Here is a 16,759-nt window from a genome sequence, read left to right as displayed (position 1 = left end):
TGATTCATTATCAAAGTTGGAAACAGTTCTGCTGCTCAATATTTTTTCAGAACATGTGATACTTTTTTAGGATACTCTGATGAATAAAAAGTAAAAAAAAAAAAAAGAAGCTATGTTTTTAAAATATAAATATTTTGTAATAACAATATACACTACTGGTCAGTAATTTTTTTTCTTTTTTTAAATAAAATCAATACTTTTATTCAGCAAGGATGTTAAATTGATAAAAAGTGATAGTAAAGAAAATATATTATTAGAATATATATTATTAGTATTGTTTTTTTATTTTGAATAAATGCAGTTCTTTTTAACCTTTTATTCATCAAATATATTAGACAGCAGAACTGTTTCCAACACTCATAATAAATCAGAATATTAGAATGATTTCTAAATGATCATGTGATAGACTGGATGTTACATGTGATACTGAAGGCTGGAGTAATGATGCTGAAAATTCAGCTTTGCATCACAGGAATAATTTTTTTTTTTTTAAAGTATATTCAAATAGAAAACTATTATTTTAAGTTGTAATAATATTGCACAATATTACTGTTTTTTCTGTATTTTTGATCAAATAAATGCAGGCTTGATGAGCAGAAGAGACTTCTTTCAAAAACATTAAAAATAGTAATGTTTCCAAACTTTTGACCTGTACTGTATATATGTGTATGTATAATATATATTATATATAATATATATTCAAACTCACCTTGATATGTACTATTTTAATAATCAGTCAATTATTCCTGTGATGCAAAGCTGAATTTTTAGCAGTCATTACTCCAGTCTTCAGCTACTTTTATCAATTTAATGTTCTTTTTGAAAAAAATTAAAATGTATTCATTTTATTCAAACAACAAAAATTGTTTGTTTTCACCTAATATTACTCACAACTTCTTGCACTATAGAAAACAAGAAGTTGTCACTCTGCTACTCACTCAGAAGCGATTTTTAAACGTAGAAACTTTAAAGTGAAGTAAAAATGAATGAATGTTTAGGGGCGTGTGTTTGGAATTCAGTCAGAGGTTTGAACTCTGGCAGATGGATTAGGAAAAACAATTATCGGATGACATCAGTCTGAGGAGTGATGACATCATCTGCATCTGTGATGATGACAAGAACATGCATGTGTAAATCATTACAGCAGCGCGCTCAGAGTTTTGTCTGTACTAATGGAGGAGGTGTGGATGGACCGGCCTGGTGTCCCCCTTAAACCTCATGAATGTCACGTCCGTTTCCAGATGCATATAGCGCTTCTATATCTGACCGCAGCATCTGACGCTGTCAATATAAAAAAACTCCTTCCGCCTTCTCTGCTGTGGGAGCGTCTCCTCATGTGGATTCAATAAATGTAGCTAAACTAGAGTCACGATTTCATTATTTGGATCATTGTGGTCACCACTGCTAGAAATTAGGCAATTCAATTTAAGAGCTGCATATGAGGAACAATGCCCTTATTGATATAGACTGGGACTATCCAAGGTTATTTGATACTTTTCACCTTTTCAGATGATGTTTCTTTTGGTGAGACTGAAAATTGCTTTAAATGCGCTGCTGATTCAGATGCATCAAGGACAGCGTGTGAAAAGATGCTTTGTATATTCAAAGAGTGTTATGGAGGCATGCGGATCTGCTATAGTGAGATGGATACACTGTGTGCAGAGATTTCTCTTTTTCACTGTGTTTTTTTCTTTCTGGCATGCAGGTGTCCGCAAATACACCCAGTATGTATTCTCAGGAACTGTTTCAGCTCTCCCAGTACCTGCAGGTATGGAGCAACACTGACCTCTACTGGCCTTCTAAAGACATTACGAATCCAAATGCATAGATTTTGCAAGTTGAGATACTTGTCTATTTTATGAACCATATAATGGTTGATGATTATACATTACATAATAATAATGATGATAATTATTATCATTAGTTAAATAAATGCAGGATTAATTATATTATTTCACATTTATTTACTGTATATTATGTAGTGTATATAATATAAAGTAATATATGCTATATATATAATAATATATGTATATAACATTGCATATGTAATATATATTGCATTTTACAGTGTGTGTATATATAGTGATAATTCACTATTTTACTGTCTCTAAAGTCTCTAATGCTCACAAATGCTGCATTTATTTGATGAAATATACAGGAAAAGCTGTTACATTTTTAAATAATATTACAATTTAAAATAGCTGTTTTATATTTGAATATATCTTAAAAATGCAATGCTGAATTTTCAGTGGCTATTACTTCAGTGATTCTTCAGAAATCATTCTAATATGCTGATTTGCTCATGTTATTTATTTAATCGTTCATTCATTCATTCATTTTTGTGAAAAAATAAATAAATCAGGATTTATTAATAGAACAGCATTTTTAAAAATAGATTTTTATGAAACAATATTATAGTCTTTACTGTCACTTTTACTCAATTTAATACGCCATTGCCTATTAAAAGTTTTCTTTTGTTTAAAATATATCTTTTGAATAGTATACATATTATAAATCTGATAATGTTGGTGTGTTTGTCTCCTTCAGGAGGCCTTACACCGAGAGCAGATGCTGGAGCAGAAGTTGGCCACTTTACAGAGGCTGCTGGCCAGCACACAGGAAGCATCAGAGAGCAGCTGGCAGGTACATCACACATGACCGTTATTAATTATTCAGTACAGATGGCTGTTTATAGGCATGTTTAGTAGTGCTCGGAATATGTTACAATTATGACTGTTTGTTCCACTCTACTACTGTGTTTGTCATGATAACAGAGTCTGTTTCTGTGTCTTTAAGGCTTTAATCGATGAAGACCGGTTACTCTCTAGATTGGAGGTGATGGGGAATCAGTTGCAAGCATATTCAAAAGTAAGGCCAATGTTTGCTTTGAGTGTTTGGATGTGTGCTCACAGAATATAGTTCCGGTTTCACCAAAGCATGTTGTTTCCTCAGAACCAAACAGAAGACGGTATCCGAAAGGAGCTTGTAGCCTTAACAGAGGACAAACACAATTACGAGACGACGGCCAAAGAGTCCCTGAGGCGGGTTCTTCAGGAGAAAATCGAGGTGGTCAGGAAGCTATCCGAGGTGGAGGTAAAAACACATCAAAATTCTTTATTAATTCCCAAATGGAAGGGCTATTGTAAAGAGCTATAGTTGTATATATATATATACATGCTGCATTTACCTAATTAAACATACAGAAAAAAAGCTGTAATATTATATGTTAGTTTTAAAAAGCTGTTTTGCTATTTGAATAAATTTTAATATCTAAATTATTCCTGCGATGCAATGCTGAATTTTCAGCATCATTACTCCAGTCTTCAGTGTCACATGATCCTTTATATTTTTGCTGCTCAAGAAAAAGCAATATGCAACTTACAGTCTATGCATATAGATTTTACCCTGGTAAAGGAGGATTTGGATGTAAAGCATCATAGCCAGTTATATCCATTACATGTTTTCTGTTGTTTGTTTCTATTGATCTGTTATTGCATTGCAGAGGAGTTTGAGTAACACAGAGGACGAGTGCACTCACCTGAGAGAGATGAACGAACGCACACAGGAGGAGCTCAGAGAACTCGCCAACAAATACAACGGAGCCGTCAATGAAGTCAAGGATCTCACTGAAAAGATCAAGGCATGTCTGATGTTCACCCGCTGACACACCCAAAATGACGATTTTCTGAAAATGTGCTCAGTGAGATTTGGAGAAATTTTGCATTGCATCACTTGCTCACCAATGGATGCTCTGCAGTGAATGGGTGCCGTCAGAATGAGAGTACAAACCGCCGATAAAAACATCACAATAATCCACAAGTAATCCACACCACTCCAGTCCATCAGTTAACATCTGGAGTAGCCAAAAGCTGTGCGTTTGTAAGAAACAAATCCATCAAGACATTTTTAAACTGTTGCATCTGGCTAAAATATGAGTCCATAATCAATATTAACATTGCCTCCAGTGAAAAAGAGGTCTGGTCTGAATCAGGAGAGAAAACTTTTTTTTTTTTTTTTTTTTTTTGGAGTTTGTGGATTTTGATGTGAAACGACAACAGGAGATGGACTTTTCCACTGGATGTTACGGAAATGTCTTGTGACGTTTTCACTTCACGCAGTGTTAACTGATGGACTGGAGTGGTGTGAATTATTGTGATTTTAATATTTTAATCAGCTGTTTGGACTCTGTTTCTGACGGCACCCATTCACTGTAGAGCATCCATTGCTGAGCAAGTGATGCAATGCTACATTTCTCTAAATCTGAAACAAACTCACCTACATAATGGATGGCCTGAGTTTAGTGTATTATGTTCTTAATGTTTATGTTCAGGTGGCAGAGGGCAAACATGAGGAGCTCACTCAGAAAGGCCTGAATGAGAAGAAAGAGCTGCAGCTGAAGATCGAAGAGATGGAGGAGAAAGAACAGGCGCTTCAAGCTCGAATCGAAGCTCTGCAGGCGGACAACGACTTCACGAATGAGAGGCTAACAGCCCTGCAAGGTAAAACACACACGCATGCTATATTTCTCTCAGTTGAGAACGGTGCACTCCCTTATCAGGGGAACAAAATACACGAAACAGGGTGAGGAGGAGCATCTGTCAGTATGGAGCTCTTGTTTTTATTTTTGGTCATCCCAAATCTTCTCGTTGTCATTTTCCAGTCCGGTTAGAACAGCTGCAGGAGAAAAGCATAAAGGAAAACAACAGTTTAGGTGAGTTGGAGACGCATGCGTCTGCTGGTGTGCTGCTAACCTTGCATCATCTCCTTGACTAATTCAGCATGGGAGCTCGCCTTTGGTTGCCTGTTTTTCATTTTTCGTTCAGTCCCTCTTTCTTTCTGTCTGTCCGGCTTTGCTTCCGTTCTGTCTCGAAGGCCTTGAACTTTTGCACTGAGCATGTGTGTTCAAGTCTGCACCTCTGTATGCAGTTTAAGACTTCTCCCCTCAGTTGGCCGTTTCTCGCCAAGTTAGTTTTTCTCAGTACAGAAGCGAGGTAGTTTAAACAATCTGAACTGATTGGCCTGTTCAGTTATTTATACTAGGCTTCTTGCTTGATAATAAAGTTCAGAATATTCAGGAGGACCTATTTTAATGTGCCACCTTACTAACTATTGAAATTATTAATATAATTTAGTCAGTGTTTAATAAGGGCTGGCACTAAACTCTGCAGGAAGTTTGGACACCCCTGCTAAGGCACTAGGTTTTATAATGTCGCCCAAGAATCACTTGGTTATTTATATTCCTGAACTGATTTCTAGTGCTATATTCTCTGGCAATAATATGAGAGGCAAATAACATACTGATGTGGTATGCCACAGACCACAATCCTCTTGGCAAAGATGTTCCACTCGCTGAGCTGTCCCTTTATCATTCATTTCCATGAAATATACTGATCTCAGGGATGATTAGAATGGCATAACATGGGGTTTTTACTTCAATAAGACCGTTGTTGAGAACATCAGCCTGTGCAAAGCTGAAAGTGACTGAAAACTTCAAAGATGCTGTCGTTTGGCATCAAAATCTGTGTTTCTTAAACCAAGAGTGATGTGCACGTCTTTACACAACAAGTCGTTTTGCTGTTAAGAGCATAACTGTACAGGAAACCGACTTAAAGCTTTTTTTAATAGGGCAGCCAGATGGGAAACTATGGAGATTATAGGGCTGCACGATTTGGAGGATAATGTAATTGCAATTTTTCTGATTAAAAAAATAAATGTGATTGCGATATGAAATTATTTATTTGAGTTAGTTTCTGGTTTTATGTGCTTGTTTGTAGGGCTTCACAGTTTGCAAAAAAATAAATTATATTAAAAATAATCAATATGATTCTAAAATAATATAAATAAAAATCTATATAACACAATTAAGATAATAATATTAATATTTATAATCATAAGTTAATGTTATTACTACTGCTACTAAACAAAATTAGAAGTATTGCTATCATAATGCTGTTCCACTGTAAATAAAAAATAAATAAATCATGAATTAAAAAAAGAATAAATACAACAGTTAACCAAATACAGACTTCAAAATTACAATACTATTTATATTTATGCCATTTTTAATTTTCTTTCCAAGTGATAAGATTAAGATTATTTTGAAGATTTTATTTAGAAGATTCCCAGACAGATTCAGTATTTCTGAAACTTTTGAAACGGAATCCTTTACCAAAACATTGCTTTATTTTTTATATGCAATTAAATTTTTAGGTTATTTTTATTTCTATTAATTATTTTTTTATTTCTGCAATGAGTTTCAGGTTTCAGTATGTATAAAATAATAATAAGAATAATAATCAGTTATTATTATTATTGTTAATATTGTTGTTGTTGTTTGTAGAAGTATTACTATTGTAATAATACTTTTTCGCTGTAAATAAAAAAAACAGTATTCAAGAAAAGTAATATAACCATAATTTTATTTTACAGTATAACTATAAAATTACATTGCTAATATTTATAACTGTCTCATTTTCTTTGATTTTAAACCTTAAAATGAGAGGGCTTTAATTTTGAGGATTTTATTTGGAAGATTCCCAGCCAAAGGAGGAGTCATCTGCTAAAATATGACCCTTGATATATCAGTACCAGATCTCCATGTCGCAGAGTCTGTCCCTGAGGTGACAGGTGTCAGTCAGTCTCTTCAGGGCAGTGAGGCGTCTCCCGTCTGTGTCCTTGTCCCGCCCTCTGCATCTCTGTTTGGTTGCATCTCATGTTCATTGCTGTAGATCTGGCTTCTGTTTTAATATCATCTGATGCCCCTCGATGTGGGATTTCTTCCATTTGCTGTTCATTTAATGGAGGGTTTTTCTTTCTTTGGTAGACCACTTTCTTTTAAAGAGTGGAGGAGACTGCACTTTAATTCAACAGTACATTGAGTGTCAATGTGAGTACACCGCATTCTTTCCAACGTCTTCCTCAGCCGTACTAATGAACCATCTTATGAGCATCAAAGCAGGTTTTACTCTGGAAAGTGAGGAAGGTGTTTACAGGGACATGAACATAAGCACTACACAATATGCTTGTTACTTACTAATATTGAGGTGCTGATTTCAACAATAGTGCCTGTTTTAATCAAGCACATCGCAGTTTTTCACAAAATTTGTAGAATTGTTATTTTTGAGAAGCATTAGTAAGGTGAAGTTGTCTTGTATTGTCCCTTAATCAGCAGAAAAACACCGTAAAGACATGATTCCTGTCTCCCTCTGAGCCAGATTACAAATATTTGTGCAATTCTCAGCAATTTTCACATGTATTATTAATTCTACAGATGTTTTTTTTTTCTAATGCTGGTTTCCACTTGTCCACACTTTTGTATATTAAAATGACATGTTTTGATTACTTTTTTTCATTAAAACTTTGGACATTTGAATGCTTTTGTTATTTTGATAAATGTATAATTTCAAATTAAAAATAAAAATCTATAGATATTTTTGAACTCATCAACATATTTATTGATATTTTTGAACTCAGCATCATCAAATTAGGTCACATTAGGCCTTTTTTGGTTTGTTTCAAAATGCAGGGCTATACATTTGTATTTTTTCGCATTTGAAATTAATTTAAAGTCTTTTGGGTGTGCGATATGATGATTTCCACTGATGCGTTTCATTCGCCTGCTGCTCTGACGTACGCTTTTTCTGAAGCGTGCACACTAAAAAGCCTGTCAAACAGCACCTGATTACTGGACTAAGTTATCTTTTGCACTAATACTGTCTAAACACACAAGGTTTACATATAGACTCAGTTGGTTATCTCTAAAATGAAAGCAAACAGTTGAGAGAAAAATGGATATGTGCCTGTATGTTTGACACGTGCAGCTCTTAAAGGGACAGTACTAAACATGCTGCCGACTGTCATTAAAGGCATAATTCACCCTAAAATTTAATTTCTGTAATTATTTACTCTCACATGTTGTCCCAAACCTGCATTAATTTCTTGCTTGTGCTGAACACAAAAGATGATATTTTGAAGAATGTGGGTAACCAAACAGTTGCTGGTCTACATTGAATTTGATAGTAGGAAAAATAAATACTATGGAAGATGCTGTGGACCAGCAACTGTTTGGTTTTCCACATTCTTCAAAATAGCATTTATGTTCAGCAGAAAAAAGAAACTCACTCAGGCTTAAAACAAGATTTGTGAGTAAATGATGGTATAAAAATTATTTTTGGGTGAATTATTCCTTTAATGTTAATAAAACAACAAAACACAAAGGGAAAAATCACTCACTACTCTTGACTGAAAAACTTTAATACAGTTGCTTTAATAGGAATCAATCTATATAGTGTTTTGTTTTTATTTTTGTTCATTCATTTTCTTGAATGCTCCTGCTAAATACACATATTGTACCTGGAAATTAAACCCTGTTTTATTTGTATATGTATTTGTAATGTGTATTTTTGTTCTCATTTTTTAATTACAAAGATAGAATAATGACAAAGATTTTTATCTTTGCCCACTTTGGCCTAAATATCTGCCATTCATTTTTTTATATTTTGTTAGCTTGAAAGGCTCTGTCTTTATAATAGGGAAATTAGTTTGGCTGTAATGCTCAGACAACTCGCAAAAAAGTAAACCTAACATGACATTTATTTCTAAAAAGAAATAAAAAAAAAATTGTGATTTGATATTTTTGCCATATAGCCCACCCCTAGTGAAGCTAGAGGATTTTTTTCCATATGCAGTTCGTTAAATATTATCTGAGTAAATCTTGTTTTTAGAGTGCATGCTAGTGGTTTCTAAATCTTTCTGTGGTGTTGTACATTCAACAAGCAATTCACCGTGAACAAATTACTCTTATGAACTGGTTCTTTTTAACTCAGAAACATTTTCAAATCAGTGTTAAATTCAAAACTGGGTTTGAATCTGACTCTGTAAATTATTCAAAACCATTATCGAGTTCAAAAATCATTTTAAACCAAGAAACATTCGTTATTTAAATATTATTTTTTCCATTAGGATCATCAGTGATTGTTCAAAGTCATCGATTGTTCGGATGACATCTTATTAAAAATGTATATTTACAGCAGACATACGTAATAAAATAATAAATAGTGTTAACAAAAAAAAAAAAATCCAAGTACTTCAATTTTACAGAAATATCATTGGCTGTTGTCTAGCATTGTGAAGCACAGTCGAATAGACTGTCCGTGACATGCTGGAAATGTAAAATGGAAAGACAGATCAACCCCCCCCCCCCTTTTAAAAGGAAGAAATATGCAGTCATCTTTTTCAAGTGATTTTGTTATTTGGAGGTTAAAATGTGTTTTGGTGTTGATTGTCTATTTAAGCGCCTCATTCCAGATCTAGTGAAATGCTGGCTTATTTTCTGACTTTCATTCATCTTGTAATGAACAAAACATTGTTTAGCATTTGCTTTGGTTTGTACTTCTCCGACCTTGACACGGATTCTTAACAAAAACACTCTTGCATGCCGTCTGTTCTCACTTCACCTTCAGCTGACTTGGATTTTCTCTATTCCCGAGGTTTTTCACTCACACCAGCATGCGTCCTGAGCTTCCACTGATGCTTTTCATGTATCATTTTTTGCTTTGTTCTGTATGTATGGAAAAAACTACAAATGCAATTTTGCTGCTGATACTGTATTTAGTTGGGCTGCATCAGTGTCATATAATGACTGAGATTTGATATTTAATGCTAAATATTTAAAGACAGAAACTGAAATGCTTTTTCTCTTTTTTAACCAGCGGTGAGGCAGCTGAAGGAAGCGGTGGACTCATCTATTAACAAGCTGTCCAACTTTGACGGTAAGAGCACAGATAGTGTTTTTATCGATTGATTTGGAAAGACACTAAGGCCGTTTTCACTCTTTTGAGGTTCATTTGAGGTGTACCATTCATGGACTCGAGAATGGAGCAGAAACCTGACATGTTTTCCTGTTTTATTCCACAGAAGTCATTGATGCACATCTTCAGAATAACCAGACGACAGTGGACAACAGCTTGGCCAGTCCAGACAGGCTTAAAGGTATTATCACATTTCTGTCACTTTCATCAAAGTTTAATCAAGTTTCTTTCTAGATTAAGCTTGGTTATTGGGAACATCACGCTGGTATGATGCAATCTGATGGCAATGGAGGCACATGGTTTCACCCTGACCTCTATTTAAAACCAAATTAAACAACTGCGCTCTCTGGGTGGCAGGAACGAGCATTATGGTTATTTTTAGCATCCTCAAAGAGCATGACCAGGTCAGGGTCATTACTGTAATGAGCTCTAATAAGATCATCATCATCATCATCAGTGAAGTTTAAGCTATCTGTCTATCATTATTATTATTATTAAAATAAGAGTAGGTATACTACTTGTTGTGAATTTAATTTACATTTAAAAGAGTTTAAATCAGTTGAGCCTAATAATAATAGTAGATAAGGCAAGGCAAGTCAAGGCATATTATTTCTAAAGCACATTTAAAACAGCAGCTGCTGACCAAAGTGCTGTACAATCTAAAAACGTAAAATGAAAAATAAAAAACCCAATAAAACAGATAGAGCAGATTGTTCCACAGTCATGGAGCCGCAACAGAGAAAGCACAATCTCCTTTTAACTTCAAACGTGCCCGTGGGACAGTCAGCAACAAACTGTTTGAGGACCTTAAGGGACTAGAACATTTCCGGTGGACAATAAGATCAGAAATGTATTGTGGAGCCTGGCCATTCAGCCCCTTATACACATACCATAAAACCTTAAATTTAACATGGTATTCAACTGGCAGCCAATGAAGAGAAGCCAGAACAGGCGAGATGTGTTCCCTCTTTCTAACTTCAGTAAGAAGCCTGGCGGCAACATTTTGTACCAATTGAAGCCGAGACAGAGAGGATTTAGTTACACCAAGATACAGGGAGTTACAGCAGTCCAGCCTGGAGGAAAAAAAAACATGGATCACAGTCTCCAAGTCCCTTGGTGATAAAAACGCTTTCAATTTCGCAATGGCTCTGAGATGATAAAGCTGTTCTTCACCATGGAGTTAATTTGTTTGTCAAATTTAAGACCATTATCAAAGATCACACCCACATTTTTTGCATGAGTATGAGAATGCACAGATAAAAGACCCAAATTGTCATTTATTTGTATAATAGATGAAACTACTATTTCAGTTTTAGAATCATTTAATGTTAAAAAGTTGGCTGCCAACCAGCATCTTACCTCTGCTAGACAATTGAATAAAGAATGTATATCATAATCATCCCCATGATTCAAAGGGAGGTACACCTGCATGTCATCAGCATTAAAATGGTAATTAATGTTATACTTTGAAAAATCCTGCCTAAAGGGAGCAAATAAAGTGAAAACAAAAGTGGGCCCAAAATTGACCCCTGAGGCACACCGCAAGTTAATGGTACAGAAGAGGAGGAAAAATTCCCAACCTCCACTGAAAATGTTATATCACAAAGATAGGATTTAAACCACTTCAATGAAGTACCATGAATTCCTACACAATCGCTCAACCTTTCAAGTAAAATGGCATGGTCATTTGTGTCAAAAGCAGCACTGAGGTCCAAGAGTACTAGAACTGCAGAATTTCCTGAGTCCACAGATAAAAACAATAGATAAAAACAAATTATTTGTTGTAACATTTTGTTTACACTTTAAAATATTTAAAGCTATTTTGCATGATAATAATGTTTAAAAAAAACTATTTGTTGAAACTTGTTTTTTAAAAAAAAATTTAAATCCATTCAGCCCAATAATAATGATATGAATAGATAAAATAAAAGCTATTTGTTGTAACTTTTTCATTTACATTTTAACATGTTGAAATCTATTCTATGTAATAATAATTGGTTAAAAAAAGTTACCTATTTTTTGTACTTTTTTTTTTTTTACATTTACATTTTAGAATTTTGCACCATTCTGCCTAATAATAAATATAATAATAATACTAAAAGTAGTAATAATATTTTTTCATTCCTAATGCCTAATAATAACAGGTTTAAAGCAAATTCTTTGTTGTACATTTTTCATTTGCTTATAAAGACTTTTAAATCCTTTCTGCCTAAATATAATAATGATGATAATAGATAAAAATAACAAAAGCTATTTGTTATAACTTTTTCATTTACATTTGTAATTAATTTTTAATCCTATAATCAGTCCAGAAAAAAATGAGTAAATTCACTCTGGACCAGGCTATAACCTTACGAAAGCTCCTCCGCGTGAAGAGCAATGTGGCTGATGATGTGGCATTTAGACCTTGACCCCGTCCTTTTTGTGCTGTTCTTGTGTGTCTGACCTCTCACAGCTGCTGGGACATCAGACCTTGACCCCTCAATTCTCTTCAGATTAGAGTCTGAGATTATTGCCACACAGATTAGACTATAATTCACCAGTCAGCCATTATCTATAACGATATAATTTAGTTTTCATCCATTCAGTCCCACTGAGTCACTGTTTGTTCGCTACACTGTGCTTATTCATGGAACACTGAGTTCAGAAGATCTATCATGTGATGTAACTGCAGGATGGGCGGTTTTTCAGGTCAAATATTGATTTAAATGCGCAATGTTTGGCCTGATGTCTGAGAGTAATGGAAGTATCTAGACAGCATTGACTGATAGTGATTTTTTTAATTGACATTTACAACTTTCATCGAAAATATACTGAAAATTTGAGGTGCCATTCATTCATATCCGATGATGCATGAACATGTTGCCAGGAGTTTCTTTAGACTGGCGTCACCTCCTCCTGTTCAAATCACATTTATAACTCTTTTTAGTCCACATGGATACTGCAGCAGCACAAAACTAAATCTGCAATGTGACTGTATGTCCCATTGGAAGCCCAGGTCACTCAAATGACCATGTGTGGGCAATAACTACCACCAGCCAGAGAGGATGAACTACAGGGGGCTCATTCACTGCCTGCTATTGTAGATCAAGAGTAATTGTGATTTAATATATGAACAGCCATCAAACACAGTCCTGTTTGGATATAGATACTGAAGCAGAGAGCCTGGTAAAGGTTGTGATCGCTGTATAGTTATGCTTATTTTAATGTTGTTTTGGGTTATGATTGTGACCCCCCCTCTCCTCTAAGTGGTCTCTTCTGCTCTGCCTCCATAGAAAACCAAATAGACGCTAAAGAGTGCGATATGTCTGATACTCTGAGCCCCAGCAAGGACAAAAGCAGTGACGACACATCAGGTACGTGAAACATGGACACATATGTAATGTGTGAATTGCTGTGTTTTGGTTACTACAGCTTTCATTGATACATGCCACTTTTTTTCCCAGATATAATAAGTATTACATGAAAAACGTTTTATATTTTTATCTTTTAAGTTATAGATTATGTAAACGTGGTCTGAATAATTTTATTGTCTTTTATTCTTGTTTTTTTGTTTGATCTGTGTGATCTTTTTCTTTCCTTTATTTTTTATTTTCACTTTTTCTTTAATTTTTTTCTTTCTTTCCTTCAATTTATTTTGTTCTTCCCCTTAATTTTGTATCTTTTATGTTTTTGTTTTCATGTTTTTATTTGTCTTTGTTTCTTTCTTTCTTTCTCTTTCTTTTTTCATGTTTTTATTCTTTCTTACCTTCTTTTTGTTCTTTTCCTTAAATTTTTCCATGTTGTATCCTCTTTTTTTTGTATTCATGTTTTAATTTTTTTCTTTCTTTTTTTTTCTTTTTTCTTGCTTTTTTCTTTTTTTCATATTTTTATTCTTTCTTTCTTTCCTTCTCTCATTTCAGACGGACAAATGGATGAACAAGAACTGAACGAGTCCCAGAACAGGGTTTCTCTTCTGAAAGGTAATCCCTCCATTCTTTTGTGTGGAAGTTTTCTTTTCAGCTTCCCTGTCTGAAATGCCAGTGTTGATGTGGGTGTGTTTGTGTGTTTTGGCTGGCCTGAACTGTTAGTCACCCTCTTTATCTGCACTCATTAGAGCTCAGGGGACTGGCATGCGGCACAACTGTGCAGGGTGTGTTATTCCCCAATCTGACTATATATGGTCTGCAGCTGCTGGAGGGGACAGCTGTGGGACCCAAAGGTGTCGTCCTGGCAGGTGTCTCAGAGTCATCCTGGTTCATCTCCCTCCGATCTTTCCCCTCGCCCCACTTTATGTTCCACCGGGGGACAGTCTGGAATGTAAACCAATTACAGCCCAATTAGACACTGAGTGCTTTCACAATGTCACGTACAGCAGCCGATCAGACTTCTATCAGTCAGAAGAAGGGTTGCTTTCAACTGATACAATGTATCACTTTTTAGTTTCTCTGGAATTCTAAATGTTTCATGTTACATTTTAAAACCTTCAGAGTAACTTTAAACAGATATTCCACCCAAAACTGAAAAATCTGTAATCATTTTACTTTAATGTTGTTCTAAAATCTGTATAACTGACTCTCTTTTATGGGACACAAAACTAATATATTTTATTCATTGGGGTCCCAGCATTCCTCAAAATATCTTCTTATGTTATGAAAAGGAAAGTCATATTTAGAACCAGACGAGGATGAGTAAATGATGACAGCATTATCTTTTACTGGATTGTCCCTTTAATTTGGTTGCATTTTTAATGCTACCTAAAAATATTGCTCAAACTTTGGCTTTGCACAAAGCACCCAAAAAAAAAAACATTGAGTGTTGAGTGAAAATTTTAAGTCATTGTCTCCTAGAAAAGGTTTTAAAAAACAGGTTCAAGCTGCAGTTGCATGAATGAATGGCGATGAAATAGACACTGTGGTGACATGAGCTGAAATAGCACTGATCTCTACTGGTAGTTTGTTTTCTAGTTGTCATAGTGGCTCCGCTGGATCGAGGGCATTCGCCCCCTTCTCACGCGGTTCATATCAGATGTCATCAGCTCAGTTGTGACTCACCCGCTCAGGCTGAAAATATTGAGGTCCTTCATCTACTCTCACACTGCTGAGTCACACCAGACAGCAGGACAATTGTCTCCCACACATCCATTTTCATTAAGGCTCATCTGTAGGGCCACATCATGAAAACAGGATTTGAGGTTGAAGATCTATACAGCCATACATAACATTCAAAATGAGTATTAATTCCATAAAATCAGCTCGTTCAGAAATCAACATGATGTCACGGTCATGAGCTCATTAATATATAAACTCCCATCCTTACATGTTCACTGCCTGTTGAATATTCAGCAACTTAATGCACTCTAAGTGTTATTTGAGATGTAATTATGGGTGTTTTTGTCCAAGAGTAAAACTAAGTGGACTTGTGGTGGAAAAAAAATGTTAGTAAAGTAGAATATGCCACTTTTAAAGGTGCGCTTTGTGTTTGTGTAGTTATAGTTTGGCCATGTGTGACTCTAGTGTCATTTGACCTGGCTGGATTTACTGCTGGACTCTCTCTGTATCTGTCCTAGATAAGAGATATGAAACAGCAGATACCTCTATGTAGGCTGTCCAGAATGTCACAGTTGATTTTTCTAATTAATCTGTTTCAAGCTCGTATTTTCACACCAGTTTTTCCTCGTTTTTCAGAATCTTTTTTTTATTTTTTTAAGCAATTAGGCAAGTTCTCATTGAACAGAAATGTTGTTCAGACTCGCCTGGTGTTTGGTTTAATTCACTCTAAGTGGGCTGTCGTGATTGCATTGAGCTCATGCCCTTTAATGGGACGTCAGATAAGGAGCGCTGTCTCGGATCGGGGAGGAAGTGCCAGTTTTAGCACCTCATTGTTCGAGGGCACACTTGATGAAGTGTAGGACGTGCCAGGCAGACTCAGAGGCGGCCAAGACCAGAGGGATGTATGCTTCTGGAGCTTTTCTCTACCTTCTTGATTAAAGATGGTTCATTCTTGCATGCATGTGTTTCCAGCTGAAGATCATGAGGAGAAATCTGGATAGATACAGGATAGAAACACCAGTAGAATTAACAATGTTACTGTTTTGGGGGGAAAAAAAATCACACTTTCTGGTGCAAAAACATTACTAAGCTCATATGTGGATTGTAGGTGTAGTGCACCTATAGATTAAGTTGCTAAATTCTCTATATACAGTGCTATATAAATAATTATGTAAAACGTTATCTTTGGAAGATTATGGAAAACATTGATGGGGCATAAAGTGCCTTAATTCTGTATAAAATTGGGCACCAAGCCAAAACAATACAACTAAGAAAAGTTAACTAATTTTTCATCCCATTAAATCAGTGGTTTTCATCCTTTTTGGAAAAATATATATATATTTATGGTACTTCTGTAATGAGAAAGCTGTTTTTTTCCCCATTTATTATTATTTCCCATATAAATACATTGAAATCAAAATAATTGTATTTCTGATTTCAGAACATTCAAGAACTGAATGTTCTTCAAGGTTCAATAATGAATTTATATGGCTTATAATTTTTTGTGTAAAATTATTTTTAACCCACAAATAGCAATTCTTCTCAAAAGTAGTAATTTCTATATTCAATAATATATTATTATATTTAATGATTTTTTTTTTTAGAGCTTGACATGAAATTTGCATTCATTCTAGAAATGTAAATTAACTTTTTTACATTTTTATTAATTTTCAAGACTTATCCAGGTCTAAAAGTCTCACTTTTAAAATTAATATATCCTGGTTTTCCCAAACCTGCAGGGGTTCTTAATATTTTGGTGTTTTTTTTTTTTTTTTGTTTTTTTTAATAAATATTTCTATAGATTTTTTTTTTTCAGCTTTAATTTATTTTAACACCATCAAGGTTTTTTTGTTTTTTTGTTTTTTAAGTTAACTAATAACCCTGGAATGAAATATGAATATAGTTTTCATCTTGACTTTT

General features: G+C 34.6%; 1 protein-coding gene across 7 annotated transcripts in view; it reads left to right on the top strand.

Moving 5' to 3' along the window:
• Positions 1–16,759, top strand: part of LOC109063316 (sarcolemmal membrane-associated protein-like) — a 68,977-nt gene that overhangs the window by 37,990 nt on the left and 14,228 nt on the right. For 4 of the 7 annotated variants that reach the window (XM_042734612.1, XM_042734613.1, XM_042734619.1 and 1 more), the window contains 12 exons: positions 1,706–1,768; positions 2,548–2,643; positions 2,797–2,868; positions 2,953–3,093; positions 3,503–3,640; positions 4,331–4,499; positions 4,661–4,711; positions 6,824–6,886; positions 9,711–9,770; positions 9,916–9,990; positions 13,085–13,165; positions 13,712–13,771. In XM_042734612.1, the coding sequence (XP_042590546.1) occupies positions 1,706–1,768; positions 2,548–2,643; positions 2,797–2,868; positions 2,953–3,093; positions 3,503–3,640; positions 4,331–4,499; positions 4,661–4,711; positions 6,824–6,886; positions 9,711–9,770; positions 9,916–9,990; positions 13,085–13,165; positions 13,712–13,771 (1,069 nt within the window). The remainder of the gene's footprint in view (positions 1–1,705; positions 1,769–2,547; positions 2,644–2,796; positions 2,869–2,952; positions 3,094–3,502; positions 3,641–4,330; positions 4,500–4,660; positions 4,712–6,823; positions 6,887–9,710; positions 9,771–9,915; positions 9,991–13,084; positions 13,166–13,711; positions 13,772–16,759) is intronic. The other 3 variants (XM_042734614.1, XM_042734615.1, XM_042734616.1) reach the window with 2 other exon arrangements.

The sequence above is a fragment of the Cyprinus carpio genome, chromosome B11 (assembly GCF_018340385.1).
Source record: "Cyprinus carpio isolate SPL01 chromosome B11, ASM1834038v1, whole genome shotgun sequence".
NCBI classification, from domain to species: domain Eukaryota; kingdom Metazoa; phylum Chordata; class Actinopteri; order Cypriniformes; family Cyprinidae; genus Cyprinus; species Cyprinus carpio.
The sequence above is the reverse complement of the archived record's forward strand: the minus strand, read 5'-3'. Positions and strand labels throughout refer to the sequence as shown.